The following is a 24,682-nucleotide window of genomic DNA, read 5'->3' as shown; positions in this document are numbered from 1 at the left end:
GGCAAATCAGATTTTCTGTATCAAAATATCAAATTTTATTGATATCTGTGGTTATTTAGAGCCCCTGGTATCATCCTGGGTTGAGATACAAAGAAACCATCTTAGCCTGGACTGGAGCACAAAGTTACAGGGTTGCATGTCTAGGCCATGCCTAGGTGAGCTGGTCAGGCTTGAAAAAGAAGCAACACTGCTTAGCAGATACTTTGCATTCTTCAACACTCTGTGGCTTTTTAAACCATACAGCATGGAGTGTGGATTGAGCAATAGATCAGTGGGACAAACAACACACCCTGTAGTGATTTAGATCACGTTCACACAAGAGGAGCAGGTACCGATTCCTTGCCAACTGTTTCTCTAAGGTTGACTGACTTACCAGCCCAACCCCCTCTCCTCTAGCCCTGATGAAGTTTCTCATTGTTCTTAGGGTTAGAGCTTCCAAGATCAGCCAGCCTTCCATTTTCCGGTTATCACAGCTCTCCTGCAAAGGGCATTAGTCAATTCTCATTTGTGTCTTGTTAACCCTATTTGCATACAATACTTTCATCTTGAAGTCACTGCTACTGCAGGGAGAAATATTCTGCCTTATAAAAATCCTCCATGGACACAGCCAAAACAAAAGCAACGTAACAAAGCCACGTGTAGGAAGCAACAAAAATGGACAAAGCATGCACCGGGAACCATGATTAGAACCTGGTACCTCTACTCCAAAAAATTTAAGCCAGATTCTGACCTCAGTGACACTGGTATAATCCCCTTTATTTCACTGTACATTTTACTCCAGATTCATACCAAAGGAATTGAAATCAGAATCTACCCCAGGACACTGTAGCCAGAGGCAGGATAATCCCTGTAGAAGGCCTTGACCTCCTTTGAAATGTACTGTTTTGGGCCAGTTTATAACAGGGAAAGGTGTGGGGAACAGAGAACATACTAAGAAGCAGGTTGTGCTTGGATGTCATGGGGGGTTTTACTACCAGAACTAAGACCAGTGTTGCCAAGCAAAAGCTAAACTAAACTAAATAAATAAAATAAAAATCAATCAGGCAACAAAGTCATGAAGGTGGCTCTGAAAAACAAACACTAACTCTGTAATTATTAAAGTGTTCTTCGTCTGCCTTCAGAGTCCCCTCCTCCAAGCTTCTCTTTGCAAATAAGGGCTATTTTTTAAAATATTAAAGATGACTCTTGCATAATCACTTGAAAGCCGTGGCTTTGACTGCCAAACATTATGAGAGTTACAGTACAGCAGTTTGGATTTCGACAAGATACTTTTCTCATTCATTAATGTAGGCCGAAGCATTTTCTCATTCATCTGCAGGAGACAGCTTGAGAGTGCTTTGATAGAGGAGTTAGTCTGCTCAGTGGGGCACACTTTACATGCAACATAGATCCTGCTTGGTCACACTACAAAGCGTTATTCGTTATATGCACAGTTACTCATCCAAATGCAATGCCTGTATTAACCTTGTTAAATTTTAGTTCTATATCTGTGCTTTCAGCTACTGCTGAATAAAGAAGGAGCTTTTGAAGTTTGTCTTCAATTTTATGCTGATTAGAGCAATGAGATTGTGCCTGTAGTCTTGGAAATCGATGGACAATCCCTTGTGGTATGCTTATCAAATTCAGTAGACTTGTGCTTCTCTGAAATACATTCCAAAGACATCATTATCAACTCATAGCACAGCAAGAGATAAACCCATCCTACGAAATGAGCTAACCAAGAACACCCAGCTGTGGTTATTTATTTTTTAAAGCTTCATGCTTTACTAAATTTATATTATTAAAACTAGACTTAAAAAAAAAGACTCGTGTCTATTTATCTTTTTAGATTTCTATTTGTTCTGTGCACATTTCACTTGGCCTGGACAGTGTGAAGGGTCAAGGCAGTTTCACAGTTAGGTGTCCCTGTATTAGCCCAAAGATTCATAAGGTTCAAGTGCATAAACAGAAAAAAAGCATGACAATTTTTTTTCTGCTGAATTTCATGACAACTTTTCTGCATTTCAATTTATTTATAATTATTCTATTTCAAAATAGAAATATGGTGGAATCATAAGTTACAGAGAGTGACAAAGGATTTAGGTGCCTGGGGTTAATGTTGAGGTTGTCCCCAGCATTAAATAATATGAACCATCTCAGTATATTGTGTTGAGGCAATGGCACTTGTTAGACAAATGAAAAGGATCAGAAGAAAGTATAATTAACACCTCCAATTCAGAATACTTGGATTATAAACCTTCTTAGGCTGTCTTGCAATACAGAGATGTTTGCCTGCATTTTCTATATAATAATTTGTAGAGGTATACATATCAAAAGAATACATTTTAGCAGCGAAGTGATTAACTGAATGTGTTAAATTCTTTATGCTTAATCCCAATCTTGAAAAATACTACTTATTTTTGACATGTACAAGTTGTAATGGATCATACCTTCCAAGTGTTACCCAGGAGCTGAAAACCATAAGACCCTTTGTGTCTTAACCTATGAAAGTGCAGGGGAATATTTTGAAGGCTGACTGCATTAGCACAGCTCTATCAAGAGGAGGAGCTAAAAGACTGTTTCTGTTAGGACAGTGACAAGACAAGACAGTACAAGAGTGGGCTAACAGTGTGCCCTAGAACAAATGAAATGCACAAGAAAAAAACAAAATAAAGGTGGGAGGGATTGGAGCAGGAAAGAGAAAAGGGAAGACTTTAACAGAAGAGTTTAGGAAATACTGAGAGACACAATGGCAGAAGATATACATAAGGAATATTGTGTGAGGCAATATGAAACACAGGACACACAGCTAGCTAGAAGCTATAAAAGAAGCTGTGTTATCTGTAGGTTAGAAAGAGGATTTGGGATCAGGACACCTGCATTCTATCTGCCAGTTCCCTTGGCGGGAGGAAGGGCAATGACTTCCCCTCTCACCTTACACATCTGTAAAATGGGAATAGTGCTGTTTGCATAATGCAGCTTCCCAGACTGTTGAAGCATGATCAGTGATAAGTCTGTGGAGGAAATTAAACTCACTGGTTTAAAGGAGTCAGAAAAATGCCGGCAGAGTAATACAACAACTTTAACATAGATATCAAGAGCATTTAACATAGATGTCAAGTCCCTCTCAAATGAAGCTGTATGAATGACAACCTCACATCCACAGCTAGAGTGCCACCTTCAGGAGAGGAGAGAGAAGATCTTTGCAGGCCATGATGGTAAAACCTGAAGTCTGTTCTGTAACACATTTGGGATATATGACAAAATAGAAGGCCTAGGTACTAAATTCACCTCTGCATGAATGTTACTAGAAGTCTTATTTACTTCTTATTATCTATGGCAGCGATGCTTTGAATATTTGTAATTTAAATGACCTTTTCATAAGAATCATGTAAGAGTGAAACAAAGGGTCTGTCTGCTTTATGTACAATATCACCATATATCTTTGGTGGAATCATAAGTTACAGAGAGTGACAAAGGATATTGGTGCAAATTTAACAGGGATTAGTTTACAGGCAAAGAAAGTAAAATATTTTTAAAAAAGAAGATGTCCCTGAAAAATTCCCATATTCTTCTCATTAGGCTAAGACAGCAGTCTCTTAACCTTTTTAGACATGACCCCTTTTCAGAAAATGCCAGTTTTTAGTTTTCATTCATTTTTTTCACCCAAGGGGCCATAGTACCCTGGCTGAGAATCACCAGGGCTAAGGAGTCCTCCAGAGATTATCACAAAATCATTCCCCTCCCTTTTCTCATGAAGGAAAGGTGAATCTAGTAAAAATGGTCCTCAGCCTAGATCCTGAAGCCTTGGTTTTTGGGATCAATCTAAAATACAGAGTACTTTAATGACAACTATTTGAACTGGATGCCACCTCTTCACTTTACGCAGCTCTCTACTGAAACTAATCTGAAGGAGGGACTGAAGTACCCAGTGTTGTGAAATATTGCTAAGATTTACTTGAATACATGTTCAAGAGCAAACCCTTGACGTGTGCTGTCAGAAGGGTTTCCCCTTCCTAACCCACAGAGCCAGTGGGGCCCCACAACAAGGTATTCGATGCTGTAAGCCTCAGCGTCGGTTCTAATTTCTGCTGCTTGCTTTTATCCCCAGCGCCTAAACACTTTATTACGTTTGCTCCTCTCTCAAGTTCTCTAAACCATAAATCTACCGAGCCTCTTGGTTCTGACCCAGATATTGATATTCTTGAGTATGGAATGCAGCCGTTTGTTTTTGTCAAATGGCATTTCTATAGTATAGGACATAACTGACTTGTCTGCTTCTCCTGGGCATTAGAGAAACAAAAGACAAGCCATATCCACACAGACAGAAGGGAGTCTGCTGGCCCACCTGGCTCTTCAGATTAGCCAAGACAGGGTTGATGCCCAGATTTGTTCTGCATATTCACTTACAGCCCCTGCCAAGCTCTAGTTAAATCCCCCTCATTTAAAAATAAGATGAACATTTTCAGGAAGGACATTTATCCAAGGCCACTACGGAAGATTCATGTGCAGTTTGGAATATGCACACTTGAGTTTAAGTAACAGTCCTTGCTCTGTTTTACTGACCCTCCTGCACCCCCACAAACACCTTTCTTCCGCCAGCTCCAAATGTAATCAATTTAATCCTGAGAAAAAATCCATCCTGTTAAATACCTAACCTCATCTTCACTCTGAGATACCATCTGGTCCCTACAGGACATGCTAGGGTGCTGATCCTAACTCAGCAGAGGACAAAGACAGCATAGATTTCTTCCACTTCTGCACATATACGGAAACATAGTCCCATTTTTCTTAGAAGGACTCAGTGGGGTACAATCTTTCTGGTAAGCATGCCACTTAACCCTGTACCCTCCCTGAGTATCACTCTGATCTCCTTGCCTTGCCCAATCTGCTGCCGTATCTACTGCTGTGCTGCCTGTTTTCTCCCCACTCTGCTGCCTGCCACACACCGGTTTCCTGTGCCACTTGTGACACACACACCACAGGATGGCCACCCAGAGATGCTGTGATTCACTGAAGAGTTAGAAGCCAGCACTGCAGCAGAGCTGGATGCAGAGGCACTTAGAGCTGTGGTGAAAAGCATGTGCTTTGGTCCATTTAGCAGACTGCTTACCATTCCATATCAAGCAACTGGAACATTAAATATTGAGTAAAGTTAGTTAATTTGTATGGAGACGATTTTAAAAATTAAAAAAGGGGAGAGGGGAAGAATCAATGCAGTCTTTCTGGTTGCCATACGAGCTCTCAGTAAATCTCTGAAAGTGCAACTTCTATGACGGAATTATTAAAATAGAAACTTTCGCAACTACAGACAGGCAGGCTTTCCCACCGTTAGACTGGGGATGCTTGCAAATTGATGGTGGTTACCTACAGGTGAAAGGAGCCGTTTGGTGTTCATTGGATGCACAATGGTAAGAGATGCCCATCCTACCAGGGCACCTGGCTACCCCACATACCCAAGACTCATCTTGTGCTTGGGGATAGAGACTGTACAGGTGACTGCTTCAACTCTGCATGTGCATCTTGGTTGGCTTTCTCTGGCTGAAGCTCAAAGCAAGGGCCTGTCCTGCATCTCCTGTCTAACATTCATTAACACTGAGTCTATAACCTCTCTTGGAAGACAGCAGCTGGAAGTCCCCATCCTTATTTAGTGCCTGGGTTGGTGAGGGCCCCTACAGTCTTACTGAGCAAGCTTACTGAGCAGCCATCCTGATTGAGTTTGCTTTTCCAGCATTGAAAGGCTGTTGCTTTAAGGCACTGTCCCAAATGCACATATCCCAGCACTGTTTGACCTTTCTCACATCTCCCCACGAGGCAGGTGAGTGTCATTCCCTGCTTATAGAAGGGGAAACCGAGGCTCTAAAAAATACATAAATAATCAGCCACATAAGTTAGAATCACTGCCATGACATCTTTTGAGACTCTTTAGCACCCCCCACCACCATCACTGGGGCCTTCTGGTTTAAGTGGTCTTTCCTCTATGTTACCTATTCCACACATCCTTGGTAGTGCACACTGGATTGACTGTTCATTTTTAAACAACCCCCTTCCATGTATCCTGAAGGTAGCACTGCTTCATGTTTCTTTACTGCCTGATTTTTGCTGAGCACAAATGTTTCTCTCACTCCACATTCAATTTGCCTCTACAATACCCCTCCTCTAAAAAACCCACACACAACCCAAGGCATGGAGAATCTGCCTCCCTATAACTCCTGTCTCCTGCTGTGCCTGGGCGTGTTGGATATTCACAGCAGTGCGTGCTGGTCTTAACTGGATTTCTTGTTTACATATGCTGTGCAGTATATTTCTTTAAACAAAGGAAGTATGCATTCAATGTATTGTTGGAAGAGGGATGTTTTTAAAGCCTGACCTTACATTTGAACTCCAAGGATTTTGCATTTTATGAGATCAAACACACAAGAACAAGACCAATGCAAACAAGAAATAAGCCTCGATAATTATGGCCATGTGTCTTTGCTGCTATTACTCAGTTAGGATTAGCATCTTTTCTTGATATAAATAGTATAAACCTTATTTTTCCGGGCCAATTTAACTTGGCTACAACATAATTCTGCATTGACACCTTCCAAATCTCTCACCCAATATTAAACCTGTGAGATAACTGGGTGACAGCCCCCATTTCACAGAGAGAGAAACTGACTTAGAAGACTTCCCAAGGCTACCTGGCAAGTCAGTAGCAGAGTTAGGAACAGCATGGAGCTCCTGGCTCCCAGTTTTTTTCCCATTTTGGGGGGAGTTCTCAAATTGTGACCCATGGAGTAGTTGCTAGAGATCCCTGGAAAGTGATCAGATTGCACAAGTTTGGCTGAGTTTCCAGCTCCGAGTTCTGTGCCAGAAGACAGGCGTAAATGAAATTCAGAGCGTAAATAGTGCAATTCTTTTTAGGAGGCTGTGACACTTTGCACTCCGAAAACAGTAACAAATGCTTTCCTGATTATGTTTCCATGTAAGCAGTTGCCACAGGGATGTTAGGTGATTGTAAGTATGGAGGGACAGAGATGATCTGTTCAATCACAAACTGGGGGAGGCTGAGCTGGAGGTGGCCCTATACTGCTGCCTTCTACTTAAGTAACAGGCTAGAGGTAACACTGCTAGAGTATCAGAAACTCTGTTTTGAATTACACCTGGTGCCTGCTTTCTATATCCATTGCTAACCAGGCACGTGGTTAGCACTGAGGGACATCCATAGGCTGCAGGGATGACCTAAGTATGCAGTGGCAAGAGGGGTGCAAGCTGTATAAATACCAGGAGTTTAGAGGGATTCTCTCTCCTTTCCTTCTGAGCTTCCTTTCAAAGCCAAAGGGACAACCTGCATTTGTAGGTTTAAATGCCAAAATACTAAAGAAATCCACTACTGCACAAAGGCGGTTATTCCTCCTGGCAAAATCGGATTGCAAAAGGATGTTTACTACCACATACCAGGAAAGCAAATGAGTGGTCTGAAAGCAACTGAGGACTGGTACACAAGTGTGTAAAGCCAATGGTGGGTTAGTGCGTCAAAGCACATGCATTATGGAGACCCTCTTCATTAAGCACAGAGACTCAAATGCATGTGGCATATGGGCAACTTAATGACAAAGTCATAGGGCTGAGTCACACGCCTACACTGGCTTCTTTCTTTATAAAGGCCCTGTGTGCAGTTATACCCTTAAATAAATACAAATGTATTTAAAGTAAGAAACAGGTTAGAGAAGGAAGGAACCAGCTCCCACATGCTCCCTCTTGGGCACGTATCATTTAAACCAGCAAGATTTAAACATTTTTTTCCAGTTTCTTTTTTTAGAAATACTTTTTATCCATTTCCATCTTGGGCTTTTGGTGATGTGATCATGGCAAGAAGGAAAGAGGCAACCAAGTGATGATTATACCTATGCAGAGAGATATGAGAGCTATTCCATCAACAATAATTAAATAGTGAATGAAGGTTCCCCATATACTTTGAACTCCACCATCACATGGATATGTACTAACTACACAATGGTATTTCACTGTGCTATTAGACAAGTCACGGTATCATCCAGGTACTTCTAGAATCTTGGAGGTCAGCATCTTGTGAATTTCTTTCAGTAGTGTACACTCTTTATCACAGTTGTCTAGTGCAGGGGTGGCCAACCCGTAGCACTGGTGCTGTAAGGGACATGGGCAGCCTCTGTGTGCAGTACACACATGCTGGGGAGGGGACAGGCAGAAAAGTGGCAGATAGGACAGAGCAGAAGCAGAGCATCAGATCGCATAAGGGAAAGGGACTGCAGCGGCACTTGGAAAGAGCGCAGGACTAATTTGTGGCATGCCTGGCAAAAAGGTTAAACGCCTGTTACTCAAGCACATCTTCATTAGCTTAGGGAAGGCAGCATAGTCTAGAGGCCAGGGCTCCTCGAAGACCTGGAGTCTCCCATCAGCTCTGCCACTGACCTGCTGTGTGACTGTAAGCATTTCATTTCACCTCTTTAGACCTTTTTTTCCCCTCTCTTGGCACACTTAGTCTGACTATTTAAACCGTAAGCACTCTGCTGTAGGGACTATTACTGTGTGTTTATCTGGCATTTAACATAGCATGGCCCTGACCACAACTGAGGGCCTGTTGGTGCTATCATGATACAAACAAGCTTAGAGGGAGATGTGTTACAAGCAAATTCTTTTCTCTCTTTTCAATAACTGAAGAGCCAACCTGGTAAACACCTAAGCCTGTTAGTAACTTTACTAACATTCACATCCCTATTCAAACTAAGCAAGTGAAATTTCTGGTGGGTGTGTTTGCTAGACCAAGACCCCTTGCCAGCAGCCTTCCTCAAGTGCAAAACAGTGGATGAAACAGATAAAAGGCTAATGTCCCTGCAAAAAAAAAGAAGCCAAGTGGGTGTGTGTCAGCTGCATGTTGCAAGCCAGGGGCGACTGTCATGCACATGCCCAAAAAGAGAGCATTAAGAGTCCACATGCAACCCGAACTCGGTTACTTTGCACTCTTGGGTGCAATCCTGACGTCCTCCCATCAGCTTTTGATGCAACTCCCTAATGTTTTTAAAACAGAAAGGAGAAATGGAACAGCAGCGAGAGCAGGCCTGTGTCCTCGGGATAGCCCAGACATGCGCAGGTGGACAGGGCCAGGAGCTTTCAAAGCCAAATACAGGAAGCATCACTCTCCTCTTCTCCCTTCCAAAAAAGCAGCTGGATTCTTCCTACCTTCGAACTCCCCTATCGAGTTCACTTTTGGGCAAGGACCAGACCTGGAATGTTTCATCCAAAGGTGGACGTTATATTAAGGAAGGGTGGGGGGGGGAGGAGGAGACCCAAGGGCTCACAATGAGGAGTGCCCACCCCTCACCTGTGGCCCCATACTGTGCTCCCCTCTTTCCTCTTTCCCCCAGGCTTCCCTCTGCTTTCAGTGGTGACCCTGGGAGCTTGGTCCCCTCCCCCCAATTCTCTTCCTAGGAGTGTCTTTGTGAGGAGAGGGAAATATAACAAGATGACACCCCCCATCCTGGGTTATACCTTGGCTGCTCCTCATACTAAAAACCAGCATCTTGGCTCCCAGGACTAGGGGATGTCCCCTGCCCAGGGACAGCGGATCCCAATAAGGGGGGATGTGGGGTCCCCCCAAACCTCCCAGAGAGAATGAGCCGTGGACCCCTGCCAGCCCTGCCTATCCCCATCCCCATCCCCATCCCCAGGATGCCCTTGCCCCGACCTGTCTTGAACTCCAGCGAGGGGTCGCGGCGCGCGGGGGGCAGGTCCGCCTGCAGCATAACGTAGAGGATGCCGAAGGAGTTCTGGATGCCGAAGATGGCCCCGCTGCACCAGGTGGCGGCCAGCACCACCACCCAGCCGAAGCCGCCCTCGGGGGGCCGGAACGCGGCGCTCGCATCGCCCGCGCCCGCGCCCGCGCCCCCCTCCTCCTCCGCCGCCGCCTCCGCCGCCTCGGCCGGGCGCAGCGCCGCCGTCCCGGGGCCGGGGCCGGGGCCGGGGCCGCCTCTGTCCAGCAGCCGGTCCCCCGTGCCCGTGCCCGTGCCCGCCGCCGCCGGGTCCCGCTGCATGGCCGGGCCGGGCCGCGACCTCAGGCTGAGCCCGGCTGCAGCAGCGGCAGCAGCAGCAGCGCACGCGGCGCGGAGCAGCGGGGCTGGCACGGGGGGCTGCGGCCCGGCCCCCGCCGCGGCCCAATCCCCGGATCTGGCTCCGCTAGCGCCGGCCGGGCCCCCCCCCAGCGCCGCGGTTCATAGGCAGAGCCCGGCCGGCACCTCCCCCGGCCCAGCCCAGCCCAGCCCGGCCCGGCCCGGCCCGGCCCGGCCCCGGGGGGCGGCGGCGCCTCCTCGCACGCGCGCGCGCACACACGGCCTTGCACACACGGGCAGCCCGCCGCACGCACACCCTACACACACACACACACATACACACGCGCGCGCACACACACGGCCCTGCACACACGGGCAGCCCGCCGCACGCACACCCTCCACACACACGCACACACACCCTCCACACACGCACACGCACACACACACGCACACACGGACAGCCCTCCGCACGCACACCCCTCCACACACACGCACACACACACACACACACCATGCACATACGGACAGCCCGCCGCATGCACACCCTCCACAAACGCGGGCGCACACACACACACACACACACACACACACACACGGCCCTGCACACATGGGAAGCCCACCGCACGCACACCCTCCACACATGCACACACACGGCCCTGCACACACGGACAGCCCTTCGCACGCACACCCCTACACACACACACACACGGCCATGCACACACAGACAGCCCGCCGCACGCACACCCCTACACACACACACGTGCACATGGCCATGCACACATGGACCGCCCGCTGCACGCACACCCTCCACACACACACACACACACGGCCCTGCACACACAGACAGCCCGCCGCACGCACACCCCTCCACACACACACACACACGGCCCTGCACACATGGACAGCCCGCTGCGCACACACCCTCCACACATGCACACACACACCGCCCTGCACACACGGACAGCCCGCCGCATGCACGCCCCTACACACGTGCACGTGCACACACACACACGGCCCTGCACACATGGACAGCCTGCTACATGCATACCCCTCCACACATACACACACACACACATGGCCCTGCACACACAGCCAGCCCACCGCACGCACACCCCTACACATGCGCACACACACACGGACGGCCCTGCACACATGCACAGCCCACCGCACGCATACCGCCTCCACACACACACGCACACACACACACACACAGAGCCCTGCACACATGGACAGCCCGCCACACGCACACCCCCTCCACACACACACACACGGCCCTGCACATGTCGACAGCTCGCCGCACGCACACCCCTCCACACACACACGGCCCTGCACAGAAGGAGAGCCCTCTGCACACAAACACACCTTACCCCCCACACACATTGCCCTGCACACACAGCCTTGCACACAGTGAGAGCCCTCCGCATGCACATCACCTCCACACACACACACACACACACACAACCCTGCACACACGGAGAGCCTGCCACATGCACACCGCCTCCACATACACACACACACACACACACACACACAGAGCCCTGCACATGCACACACACGCACACCTCTGTATACATGGAGAGCCGTATGCACGCACACACACACACGCACACACACACAGAGCCCTGCACATGCACACCCACACACTGCTCTGTACACACAGAGAGCCCTCTGCACACTCACAAGCTTCCAAGCACACATGCACACACAGTCCTGCACACACAGAGAGCCCTCCACATGCACACACCCCTCCACGCACAGAGCCCTGCACACACACCCACACCCCTCCACATGTGTGCATGTGCACGTGCGCGCACACACACACACACACACACACACATACAGTAGAGGGTAGAGATGCATCTTATAGACTGGCCAAAGCAGAGGGGCCTGAGCTGTCCCTTGCCCCAGCCACCTCCTTGGATGCCCCATGCCGCAGGTGGGCACGGCCAGGGCAGGCAGAAAGGGGCTTGGTGCCATCAGCAGCTACGCACCAAAGAACCTTAGGGCCTCTCTTAGGCACATCCTTTAGCTTAGGGGTCAGCAGTGTTTTTGGGCAGACTGCCAGAAACACCAGCAACCTTGACTTGTAAGATGTTGGCATGCCAGGGGCAGAGGACTGGGGAGCTGTGAGGGGCCTGATACTTGTTGTGGCAGTGAAGCCCTGGCCCCTTCCTTGCCATCCACCCTGAGGTGCATGTACCAAGCAAAATGCCTTTGCATGCCACGCTGTGGCACCCGTGCCAGGGGTTGCTGACCCTTGTTCTAGTTGTATCCCTGGCTGCAACGGTGTCTGGGTGCTGGGGCTGGGGCTTGCGGGGGTGGGGGGGAAGGAGATGGAGCCACATACATCCCAAACATGGATAGAAATAAGAATAACAGCTCTCTCTGACTGCGCATCTTTATCCAGGACTCCACTATAGCAGGGGATCCCAGACCCACCCCTCCCTCTCCCGTGCTACTGTGGTCCCCGGGGGGGGGGTGTCTAGTTCCAACATAGAGTCACCTGTAGTGGCGTAGCCTGTTATCCCAGGTGGCAAATACTCTTCAGATAAGGATGGTTACCTCCATGTGACTTCAACAGGACTACGTGTCCCTTTGAACAACTGGGGCCTGCCAGGCCAGCACTCTGTGATGGGCAGCCCCGTGGTGCCAAGAGCCGTCTGGGGAAATATTTGCATTCCAAATCAATACAGATGGCAGTGCAATGCGACATGCCCTTCCTCTCTTTATGACATAAGTCAAACCCTCATGTTTTAGTGAGCAGGCCTTTTACAGCACAGAAGAGTACCAGAAATACTCTGCTGAGGCCATTAAAACTTCATGGAAAATGATTTTTCTGGGGATTCAAACCTTCCCTTGGGCATTTCTCAACTGTTTTAACTGTCCAAGTACAAAAAGCAAAGACATGGAGTTGGTGGCAAAATACAGCTTAAGGAAGGATGTTTATTCAGCTCTTGGGTGTTTTTCCATCTACAGTTTTTAACTCAGCCACATCTTTTAAGCACACAAGTTTTCACAGTCTGAGATGTCACCCTCTATTGGCCCTCAAGGTTAAGAGCTTGTTGGTTAATCATAGTGGAAATATTACATAAATGTTCTTAAGGACCTGTGTACATCCCAGGGTCCTGTGGTACTAGACGGCTAAGTGTTAAGCACAACAGTGCACCATGTTCCCACTGATGGCAGTAGGCATGCAATTGGAGAGGCATTACAGCTACTTAAAACATGCTGGGTACATGCCCTCTGATGCATTTATTTTGCTTTAAACAAGTACCTCCCTTTTCTGTTCTGCACTTCAGTAACTGAAAGCACACGTGCCAGTGCTAAAGCAGGCCTCCTAGCCCACTCACCTGAAGTTATTTATGCTTTACTATATGTCAAGTCTAAATTGTTACTCTTTCTTTGCTTGAACATCTATGGTAGTATCAGACTCCTATCAGATTAAAAGAATAACTTCAAACTTCACAATGATCTCTCTATGCTGGAGATACCTAGGGTTATTTATTAAAATGGTCTGGAAAAGGAAGTGGGGCAGAGGGCAGAGGCATTAGCTTGTCCAGGGTACAGAGGAGTTTAACTCCACCTTCCCATTCCCTCTCCTGGCAGAGGAACAGTCACAGAGTGGTGGGAGCACTAATGGGTTTCTAAGGAGTGGGCTAACCCATGGGCTGGGCAGGGTTTTGTTTGGTTTATGTCATCTTGCCTTGTCTTTTGTTTAGAAAGATCCTCTCTTTTCTGCTTGTTGCTCTTGTTTTCCTTTCCCTGACCTGCCTTCCCCCTGGCTTGCAAATCAGTGACTGGCAGATTGTGCAAAGAGCCCATGCCAGGCTGCTTTCTCCCGCAATCAGTGGATACCTGACTATTTCTGCATCGGTCTAGAGCTGTGCTTGTGCACTAGACAGCAAGGCCAGGTCTCAAACACCTGGCATTATCCATGGCACAGGATGCAGCCTCACCCTGTAACTTTGCCCTGTAGCTTCTCAAAATGTTTTTCAAAGCAAAAGGAATCTCCTGAGTCCTTCCTCCCTGTGGACTTCTGAGGACAGAGCCCATCTTTAGGGAGCCTCTCAGCTTTGGGGGTTTTGTCCCTGTACCCATTTTCACATGCATCTGGTTGGTGACTGCTCTGGCCATGTCCTCCACTGCCCCCTGCCGGATGGAATCACACCTCTGGGAGTTGACTGCAAGCATGAAAAGAGTTTACAATGGAAGTAGGCTCTGTATTTAAAGTGGAAAAGAAAGGCTTAATGTTTTCAGCACATTCCCAAATTAGGGTTGTATCTGATTAACTGCTTCTGCCACAATGGTAGCACAGCTGTGTGCCAATGTCAGACCACCGACAAGTCTCCCGTAGCACGAGCTTCAGAATGCCAACACCAAAGGTGGATCCAGGAGGGGCGCAGTGCTATGGATGGACCCCCTTTCACTCACCCATGCCACTGCTGGCTGTGGAAGAGCAGCTGGAGACTTCTTTATAAGTCCTCAAAGCAAGTAAGAATCTCCTCTCTTCCCTTCCATACTCAGGAACTCATCCTCCCCTCCTCTCTGATTGCGGCCAGTCTGCAGCTGTCCAGGCAGGGGGAGGGAGGGGACTCCAGACCTGCCCTCTCAGCTGGGCTCTGCAGGGACTTGGGCCCACCCAGGGACAGTGGTAGTGGTGGGGGTGCTCTACACCCTATCCAGCCCCACCCTGTGTTCTGTGCTGTCTCTAGCTAAGCCTGGCTCCAAATGCAGCCCAGATGTAATGCTGCAGTAGCTGGCATTACTGCGCAGTAGCATCCTGGCACAGCTTCATAGTGATGCTGACTGTACAGTAGCTCATTACTGCTGCGCAGCAGCTTCATGGCCCAGTTCACGCCCTGCAATGCTACTGTGCAGTAGTAATGAAGTGCTACACAGTAGTAATGAGCTACTGTGTAGTAAGCGTGTCATGTAGACATGGCCAGTGAGCATCAATATAGTTGAATAGGCAGCATATATTTAATTCATATTTATGTTGTGGTACCAGTCATGCCCTGCTGTCCTTGGTGCTATATAGGTGTATAGTGTCTCCACAGAGAAATGCCAGCCTTCTTCAGGACTCCCAAAAGTGCTACTGCAGTCTGTCAGCTGTTTTTTCAAATGTTTGTTTAAATTTAATCTTTATTGTTATTAAACTTCTGAATAGTTACAAATGTGCTAACTCAGCAGCCTGTGACACCTGACAAAAGTGACCCATTCTGCCTGAAGACAAAAATCAGAGTATCCCTAACCCTCTCCCACAGGCTGATTCCAAAGGGAAATCAAACTTGACGTTAACAAAAAAATTGTCCCACAAATTAAGAGCTCCTCCAACAAATAGAGGTGTTAACTGCAGGCCAATAGAAAAGTGTAATATTACTGGAGGGATGTTCATTTAGGCCTACCTTGCATATGGGAAAAATGTAGGTAGATGGCTAGGAGCGGGAAGGAGAATCCATGAGGGAAACTCCCAGATTCACTTTATGTGCCAAGGGCCATGACAATTGTAGAAGGGCCTGCTGGAGGCAGGTGACCCATGTCTTCATGTCACTACCCTCAGGTCTGAATCCAGGATTTCCTGCCCTGGTGGTTATCTTGGGCACCCCCCTTCCTACCTCAACCTTTGATTTTTCTATAGCAGCCAGTATTGGCTCTGCACAGGCAACCTCTAAGAGGGCATCACAGAGCCACTCTCACATCATAGGTTTATAGGTCTTGTTTTGTTTGACATTTTACCCTATTTATCCAAATCACGCTGTCTTTATCAAGGGGGAAGGCTTTGCTGTGTAATCACAGCTGCTTTGTCACAGACCCAGCTGCTGTGGTGGATGGTGGACAGTGATGCAATCACTGAGGTAGCTCGAGTCCTACCCATGGCCTGCTTTGAAGATCAGGTTCAATATTATGAAGGTAAAGACCAACAGAGCTCTCTCATATTTGCAACCAATTTGCAAATTTGCCGGATTTCTCTTTCAAATTAGAAGCAGCTTTTGTTTGGCTGTAAACCACCACCTGGAGTGCTTGCAGTGCAAACCTGGCAGCCTTGGGCTAGTGCATTAAAGCCAGGTAAAGACACGAAGCAGAAAGAAGAGGAAACGCAGTTAGCTTGTGTCACTGACCAAAATGAATGTAATACAAAATGGGAAGGAGATTGTTAAAGCCCTCTATTTCCTCTTATTAAGTTTCCATTTATAACGGGTAAGGAGTACTGCTTTAACCATATGTGACTGGGTAGAAGTTAACAGTCATTGTCTCAGTGACTTCCATGGGGCCAGGGTATCTCCTATGATGTTTAGGCTGACAGTGTCCCTTTAAAGGATTAAGGGACACTTTTAACTATGATGGTCTGTCTACACAGGTTGCTTTATTGCCACCCACTAGCCCAGTGCATGAGGGAATATGCACCTCAAGGGATATAGCCCACTATCTCATCAACACTACCCAACTGCAGCAACTAACAGAATTCACCAAGTGAGTGATCACGGCACTGCAGAAGAGTGGTGTGTTATCTTGCACCAACTTCCCTTGTTTTGTCACTTGAGAAAGGACAGTTGCTATAAAATAAACCACATTCTGCAGTGCCAGCCTATTTTCCCCCTCCCTCCAGGCAATAGAAAGACTTCTGCTGTATTCAGCGAGAAGTGGATCAGATCCAGGAGAGCCTCAGAAGAAAATTTTCAAATAGTGGCTATCATCAAGTCCAACAGCTGCCTATTAATCCTGCAATTGCTAAAGTGGAACAATGCTGAAAACAGCTCTTTTTTATCTCCCAAAGGTGGTCTTTCCCCAAGCATTGCTAGAACCTTCCTGACACCGAAGTCAGGATAGCATGTTGTTTTGCAGAAATGAAAATGTGGCTGAATAGAAACATCTTACGCAAACATCAGAGGAAGCTTATCAGCATGATATGCCTAAATCAAGGGGATGCAAATTGTAAGAGCATTTGGCAAAGTGAGTTTGTTTTCACTGAAGCAGCCATATCTTGTGACCTTGTACAAGGCCTTTAGTCCACCCTCAGAGCAGTCTGGATCAGACATCAAAAGCAACGTGTTGCATGTGGTCAAGCAGCACAAGTTGTCAGCATTTGGAAATTGATTGTGTTAGCAAGTGGCTTCCAGCACAGACATTTACATGCTTGATGTAGTTACTTTTTCCCTGTGACTGTCATTAGAAACGCTTTTTCTTTTAGATTTCAACTTTAGTTAAGACAGCCATTACAGCTGGCCTGGCGCACAGGTAACATAAATGATTTCAAAGAAGCAAATGATTTCAGGGGCAGAAGGAGAGGAAACAGAGATGGAGTCATCCACTGGCAGCAGCCTGAGAACGTGGTTTCAGAGAGTGAGATCTGTGGTAGTAAAATGTCACTCAGACAATGAAGTTTTGAATGCCTGTGCATGCATTCTCAACACTGCACTTTGAAAAGAAACATTCTGCATAAACCACGAGGCTTCTTTGGTGAGAGCATGATATGGCACAGAGACTGGAAAGGAGCTAAGCGAAGTTGTCTGTGACCCGTTAAAAACAAATAAAAAAAGGGTAAAGATCAGTGTTAAAAAATGAAGAGGCCATATCCCAGCAGGGAAGAGAGCTTGATCCAAATAGGTTCCTGCCCCTCTCTCGAATGCAAATACTCAACTCAGGGCTGGATGTTAGCTCAGCCACTCAGGCTCCAGACCACTCAGTTCTCCTCTGAGAGTAGGTGCTCAGTGGTCTTTTGTACAAAAGGCTCCTAGTCAGAGTACTTACCAAGAGACTGGAAAACTTGGGGTTTGGGCTGCCCTCTGTCTCCAGGGTTTCAAACCCACATTATCCTCCCACTGCTATAGAACAGGCTGAGTGGGGCACCTTCCCTGAGAAGCTGGCCCACTTTGGGTAGCAATACTAGTCTGAACTGCTTGGTTATGGTGCTAGGCGGTCCTGTACCAAGACATGCCATGTCCACACTGCACATAACACCTGCCAAACCAGAGCCATCTTCATGCAGACCTGCATGCTTGCCAGTGACCTCCACTTTCCCAAGAGGCAGAGCTTACCAGCAGTCACACAGCCCCACAAAAAGGCAGCTATGCCACTTCCAGTTCAGGATGTAGCATGTGCAGAGCTGGCACAGCCTGCCTTATTACAGCACCACCTGGCACTATAATTGAGAAGTGTGGATGTACCTGGGGCAGTCAAGAATGCAAGATTCATGGAACCAAGAGGATTGGGACCATAACCTCCCAATCCCAAATGAAGAAGGAGAGGGAGGCCAGTGTAAAATGCATAAAACATCCTTTTTGCCTGAAAACTAGACTTAATACCAAGAGCAAGGAACCAGGCTCCATCCTCCCAACTGAATGCCCTAACCATTAGGCTGCCTCTGGTTTGGTCTTTTTTGGGAGACTGGTCATGGGCACTGTAGTTTATACTGAACTCATTGCTACTGGGTGAGCTTTGAGCATGCCTAAAGGATTGGGGCTCTTGGAGAGTTACACAGAGTCTGGACACCACTTTACTTCTCTTTTGGATCACAGCAGTTTAGGCTGTGGTTAAATGCTTTGTAGCTGTTAGAGTAGGATGCTTCTGTACATGCTCAGAAGCCCAAGCTTAGATGCCTGTGAACTTTTTCAGGTCAAAATTTAGGTGCTGAATGATATAGCTGCCAAGGGAATTTTGCATCCATTGGAACTGCGTTATTCAGACTCTTCTTTTTAATGACGTCAGCCCCTAAATTCTACTTACCTCCTGCTAAGATACCTAATTTACCCTTCTGGGTCTGAGCCAGGATTGTAAGTTTTCCAGTATCTAGGTAACAGAAAGTAATAACAGCAGCAATAATACTTAAAAAAATGAAAACAAATGAGCAGTGACTTGGCAGCATTTCTTCACGAATGTGTCATCTGCATCTGAACTCTGTGTGTGCAGTAGAGTTATCATGTCATCTGACATTGCCAGAGGCAGACCTTTGCTAACAACTCCTGCAGTATTTTCATTGCCATAAGTTAAGAGGGATGTTTCCAAAAAGGTTTTAGCAATTTGAGCTATTAAAAAAAAAGACATAAGTGTAATATCTTGCTGAGAGCAGAATCTGCCTGGACAGTTTCATGCACCCACCCCTTCCACCTCCAGTTTTATTACTGCAGCTATTCCAAGTAGCTACAGTTTATTTCTCTAATAGTATGACAACACCTTCACAAGAAGTGTCCCACCAATAGAAACACCTCTGATGACAGTGCATGGGGAAGCCAAGAATCCAAATGTAAATTAATATTTTATGTGACAGCAACAAAAAAAAAATCCAGGAGGCTATTTATAGCAACAGCAATCTCAGCCTTGAGACATTTCCATGGAGATCAAGAATTAGTTGGGATTACATCAGCTTCTCCAGACAGTCCATAAGGAGGGATGATGGGCATGTGGCCAGGACAGCCCTGGGTTCCACTCCCGAGTCAGGCCCTGCCTTGCTGCGTGACTCTTGTGTTCTAAGCTTTCAGCACGGGCAGCCTTTAATCTGGTGCGCTTTGTTTTATTATTACATGCCCAACTTTAGACTATAGGTGCTAAGCACCCTCCACTCCACTTGAAGTCAGTAAAATATGCAGCAGAGCAGCTTCTCAAGGCATATCAAGCTGAGACACCCAAAGTCTGGCAGGTGGTTTCTCTGTCCTCATAACACAGAAAGGTCCCCCTGGGTTTAAAATCTGTAAATGTATTAACCGACCAACCTCTAGGGTAGAGCAGGCTTAAGCACCCAAGCTGGTAGACCAAGGACCTGGCTTTCATACCAGGCTCTGCCACTAAATTGCTGTGAGACCTTCAGCCTGTCACCTCACCTTTCTGTGCTCACCCATCTTCATTAGGTGTGTTTTGTATACACACGTGAGTACTAATACCCTGGAGTAATTACACCAACAGCATTACTTCTGACAGCCTATTCCATTCTCTGTGTAAATGCAGGGGTGGGACGTGGGACTGTAACATGAAAATGACACAGCATGGGTCCAGGCCTGTCAATCCAACATTTTCTTCCTTACACTATAGTTAATGCAAAGCAAATCCATGGATAATTTTGATCTGTTTTTGCATGAAGAAGCAATGCAGAGGTAAGTCCCTGGGTTCAATTAACACATATAAACTGCCTCAACAGAAAAAAAAGATAGAGAAGAAAGAGAGTCTCTTTAGGATCTGGGCTGGGAGCTTGGTCTGGAATTCCAGAGGGAATCCCAAGCTTCTGCCACTGTCACCTGGGGATTATGCAGAGAAAAGCAAATCATCCTGATTTATCTCTGTAGAGAGCATGTGATTTGTGCACAGAACAACCCATGCCAGTCAGCTCCCGCTCAGGGCTTTCTGCTGCTCTAGGCAAACTGAACAATCCCTCTATGGTCCACTGGCCTCATTCCCTTGCTTTTATAGGCAGAACCAGCCATGATTAGAAGTGCATTGTACATTATATATGTTCATGTTGGTCTTCCGAAAAATCCAGAGATCATAAGCACCCCTTCATTCAAAGCTAAATACAGGCCCAGTTTTACAAAGTGACAAGTACTTTCATCTCTTGCTGAAGTAACTGCACCCATCATGTGGTTGGAGGTGTTTGGTACAATCCATCTACAACAGGACTTTAAGCTCATCTGAACCAGCAATGGTTAAAGCCTGGCAAATCCAGCTAGGAAACTTTGGATCTGTTGATAAAAGTATGCATTGTACTTCCAAAGCACTTTCCACCTGAGAGGCTCTGGCCTTGTCTACCCAAGACCAGAAGTGCCGACAGCAGACAGTAGTGGACAGCAGCCACCAGAGAGAAACCACCAGAGCACGTACAAATCTGTATGGCTTCTGGTGGCTTCTGCCAGATTTATGTGGCCCCACTTTTTCGGTGATGCTGGTCGGGGCATCCAGAACTGGGACCCCAGAACGGGCATTCTACAGTAAAATGGTGTTTAACAGTCTTTTAAGGTGTGGGATGGGGTCTGTGAGCTTAGTGGCTAGAAACCAGATGCAGCCATCTCTGGGCTTGGTGCAGTTTGTGCTGTGGTTTTCTTGTGGGAGAATCCCCAACAGATCAGACCCCCGCACTCTAAATGCCCGGCCTGTCTGCACTGCAACCCTGCCTGCAGTTCCTGTTCATTATTGAGGAAAGCTCATGTATTTTACTGCAGTAGCAGCTGCACTTTGCTTGTACTAAACCCGTGATCACAGCAACAGCTCACAGAGCCTGGTTCTGGCTTCCATTCGGGGGAGTAGCTACTGATGCCAGTGAAACCTCCCCATTTACACCTGTATAAACAAAAATTAGAAACAAGCTGATGTGCGCTTGACCTATAACTGCAACTGCTACCTCTAAGCCTTTATGGCACAGCAGCAGTGCCACCTACTGACACAGACTAAGTATTGACCCCAGCTGGTTACCTGAAAATCCGGTTCCTCGGGGGCTTACAATTATAGCAGTAGAAAGACACTATGGGAAGAAATCTTAATAGAGGTGCAATCAACCCTGAGGCACATTCTTAAAATATCTTTCTAGAAATCATTTTTCAATTTTACCAAGGAGGAGGTAAAGACAACCAATTTAGATTAAATTAAAAGAGGGGAACCCCTCCCCAATAACCCCCACAACAAACAAAAAACCTTTTGTGTGTGTAATGTAATAAGTATACATACGTGTGTGTGTGCGCATATATGTCTATATAAAATGCACCTGCTTATCCTGTCTTACCAGTCAGATTACTGTACTTCTTAATTTCTGTGTTATAATCAGCCCTCCCCCCACACACCCTTTATCCCACGTGTAAGGTAGGTGAACGGGAGTAAGGAGTCTTGTGTTCCCACTGGCTCACTGTGGGACTTTGGATTAGTTTATAATTTCTGTGCCTCATTTGAAAACAATTAAACAATTTCTAAAGGAAAAAGCTGCACAGATTCAAGGGAATGCATCTTATTTTATTTGAAGGAGGAACTTTATGCACCCTTTTTATTCCAGCTAAGCAATTTACTGGTTTTCCCTCTTGCCCTTTATCATGCAGCCTATGCTATACTGTTCTTTAGCCATAAGAGGTACAGCCAAGAGGGCTCTTTCTCTATGTAGATATAACACCCCATATCTTAGGAACCTATACAATTACATTATATATACACACACAATTGCATTATCTATATGGATAGATGTTATATAGGCATTATTACAGATATGCATCTTGACAGCTCTCCTTATTGTCATACGTTGGCTCATAATCTGTAGGCAGATGGTCAGGGCTGAGTGCTTGCAGCATTTTTACCTCCTGTCTAATTTGTATGAGCATACACTATGTTTGACTCAAGTATTTGCAAGCACTATTGGCCAGTGAATGCCTCAGTGGCTACTCACATGCACCGATACCTGATCTGTATGTACACATACTGTATTAACATACAACAAGAATCCTTCTATGAAAATGTCTCTTTCTCTCTATATCTACACACATAACCCCTCTCCCCCCCAAGATAAAAACATTTCCTCAAGCAAACAAATAATGGGATGGATTATTCCCATCCAAAATGAGGAACTGCCCTGCTTGGGCAGGGAAGCCCTTCATAGACCTTTTCACAGTGCACAGGCAGCAACCTTAAACCTTAGGATATATTTTCCAGTGATGGTAACTCAAGAGGGACAAATGTGACAGAAGCTGACTCATTTGGTTAGCAATTTTAGACACAAACTATAGATTTGGGAAAAGAAAAGATTAATGTCCATTTAAATTTTGAAGCGCACACTTTGTTAACATAGATCAAGTAAATTCATTCAACCAAGGAGGGATATCATCACACCTGTTCTATGTGTGAAGCTGTTGGTCCAAGATTCTGGCTTTGCATGGGGGATTTTTCAGGTTCCCCCATGTTGCTTTGTTATTCTGAGGACTTCCTGGACTGCTGTCATCCCAAATGAGCTGAACAGAGTCAGAGGAACCAAAAGGTGACAGGTATTTTGTTAGCACAAAACAAATAACTTGGAAGCCCCATTTACAAGAGTGAACATTAAGGCCAAAATTCTCTGGTTGTACACAGTTATTTGCCTTTGGAAAACATATTCATACTTAGGCATCAAAAATGACAGCCTGATTTTCAGGAATGCTGAATTGCACTGATTTCAATGGGAAATATGGTTGTTACCAATCTCAGGTAGGGAAATCTAATGAATTTTATTTAAAAATAGATGTAGGCACCTAACTTTCATAGCTGGAAAAAGGTGTCAAGGTGGATCCTCAGCTGACACAAATTATCATAGCACCATATAATTTTTTTCCCTTGGTCAATGGCGAATAGAAGTCACAGGGAAATGGAAGGGAGACATTCCTTTGCTGGCAGGCTGGTGATCCCAGACCCCTTGAAATGGCTCTAGCTTGACTGGAAGACTGTGGCAGCACATTGCTATTCATGCTGTAGCCCTCAAAATGTCCCAGGGATGAGCATTCTACAAAGAAGACTTCCCCAGAAGTTTTCCATGAAGAAATAGGAGGATGAATTATTATTTACTAGCATCATTTGATTGGACTATAGAAGACTGAGTTTCTGCTTTTGATTTCAGACAGGTACCTAAGTTACAGTAACCAGACAATCAAAGCCATCTGAGCTCAGGTAGCATTACAACAAGAATCCTTTCACCCTATTCCAGGACGAGTTACTCAAACCTGGCTCCGTTGGCTCTCTTTTCACTGATCAGCTGGTATTCACCACTAAGGCAGCTTCTGAGGTAGCAACAGTGGTAGAAGCTGTGAAGCAGATAAGACTTAAGTGGGTCTGTAAAAAAAATGGCCAGAGCTCTTATGAAAACAGCCTGAACCACCATTTACACTGCTCTGTCACAGGTGCCATGCTGGTGTCAAATTCTGAGTCATAATCACACTAGTGCCAAGAAGGGCCCTTCTCACTTGCATCAGGTCTGTGAAAAAACTCCTAAGACTTCACTCCTTGGCATTGAATATAGCATTTTTCACTCATGCTGGGTGCAATCCTGGCACCAATCAATTGACTTTTTCCTGCCACTTTTATTTTTGGAAAGGGAGAGATCTACAAAACTACAAACTCCAGCAGCTGTTACACTACAGGAACATTATCTGGAGAAAGTACTGAGGAGCACAAAGAAGCAAAAGCTTGATGAAGAATATCCAGTACAACTTTTTGCAAATGGAGGGTCAGCACTAGCAACTCCATGTGAAGTTTCCAAGGAAGTGACTCAGAATATATCCACACTGCACTTCCCATAGTCGTACCCAAAGTTCCTTTAAATAGCTACCTCCAGTACTGCCAGCACTGTAGTTATAGCATAGACTTTACTGCAGACTGCAAAACCGAGGTGAGTAACTGGGTTAATGCCTAGGCAGTTAGCCTATGCTGAGCTCCATGTGGATGTGGCTACCCTGCTTCTAGTCCCTGAACTGAGGCTAGCTCGGGTGCATCCAGGTTGGGTATGTCTATGCAAGCTGCAGTTATACCTTGACTGCAGTGTAGACCTACCCAATGAATCAAGAAAGTGGGAGGTAGAAATTTGAACATGAATACCCAGGATTCATGAGCTAACTCCTGTATGAACTGCCAAAAGATCTGTATTGTCAGTGGAAGGGACCTCCATCTTACATCTCATCTGGAAGTCAGCACACTGGTGGCAGAACACCTCT

At 46.4% G+C, this 24,682-nt stretch overlaps 1 protein-coding gene across 1 annotated transcript in view; it reads right to left on the bottom strand.

The window, feature by feature from the left end:
* SLC16A2 (solute carrier family 16 member 2) overlaps positions 1 to 10,245 on the bottom strand; it is a 95,740-nt gene extending 85,495 nt beyond the window's left edge. The window contains exon 1 of the mRNA XM_019487937.2: positions 9,686 to 10,245. Coding sequence (XP_019343482.2) covers positions 9,686 to 10,031 — 346 coding nt within the window. The 5' untranslated portion in view covers positions 10,032 to 10,245. The remainder of the gene's footprint in view (positions 1 to 9,685) is intronic.
* Positions 10,246 to 24,682: the final 14,437 nt, after the last annotated feature.

The sequence above is a fragment of the Alligator mississippiensis genome, chromosome 8, assembly GCF_030867095.1.
Source record: "Alligator mississippiensis isolate rAllMis1 chromosome 8, rAllMis1, whole genome shotgun sequence".
Lineage (NCBI taxonomy): Eukaryota > Metazoa > Chordata > Crocodylia > Alligatoridae > Alligator > Alligator mississippiensis.
The sequence above is the reverse complement of the archived record's forward strand: the minus strand, read 5'-3'. Positions and strand labels throughout refer to the sequence as shown.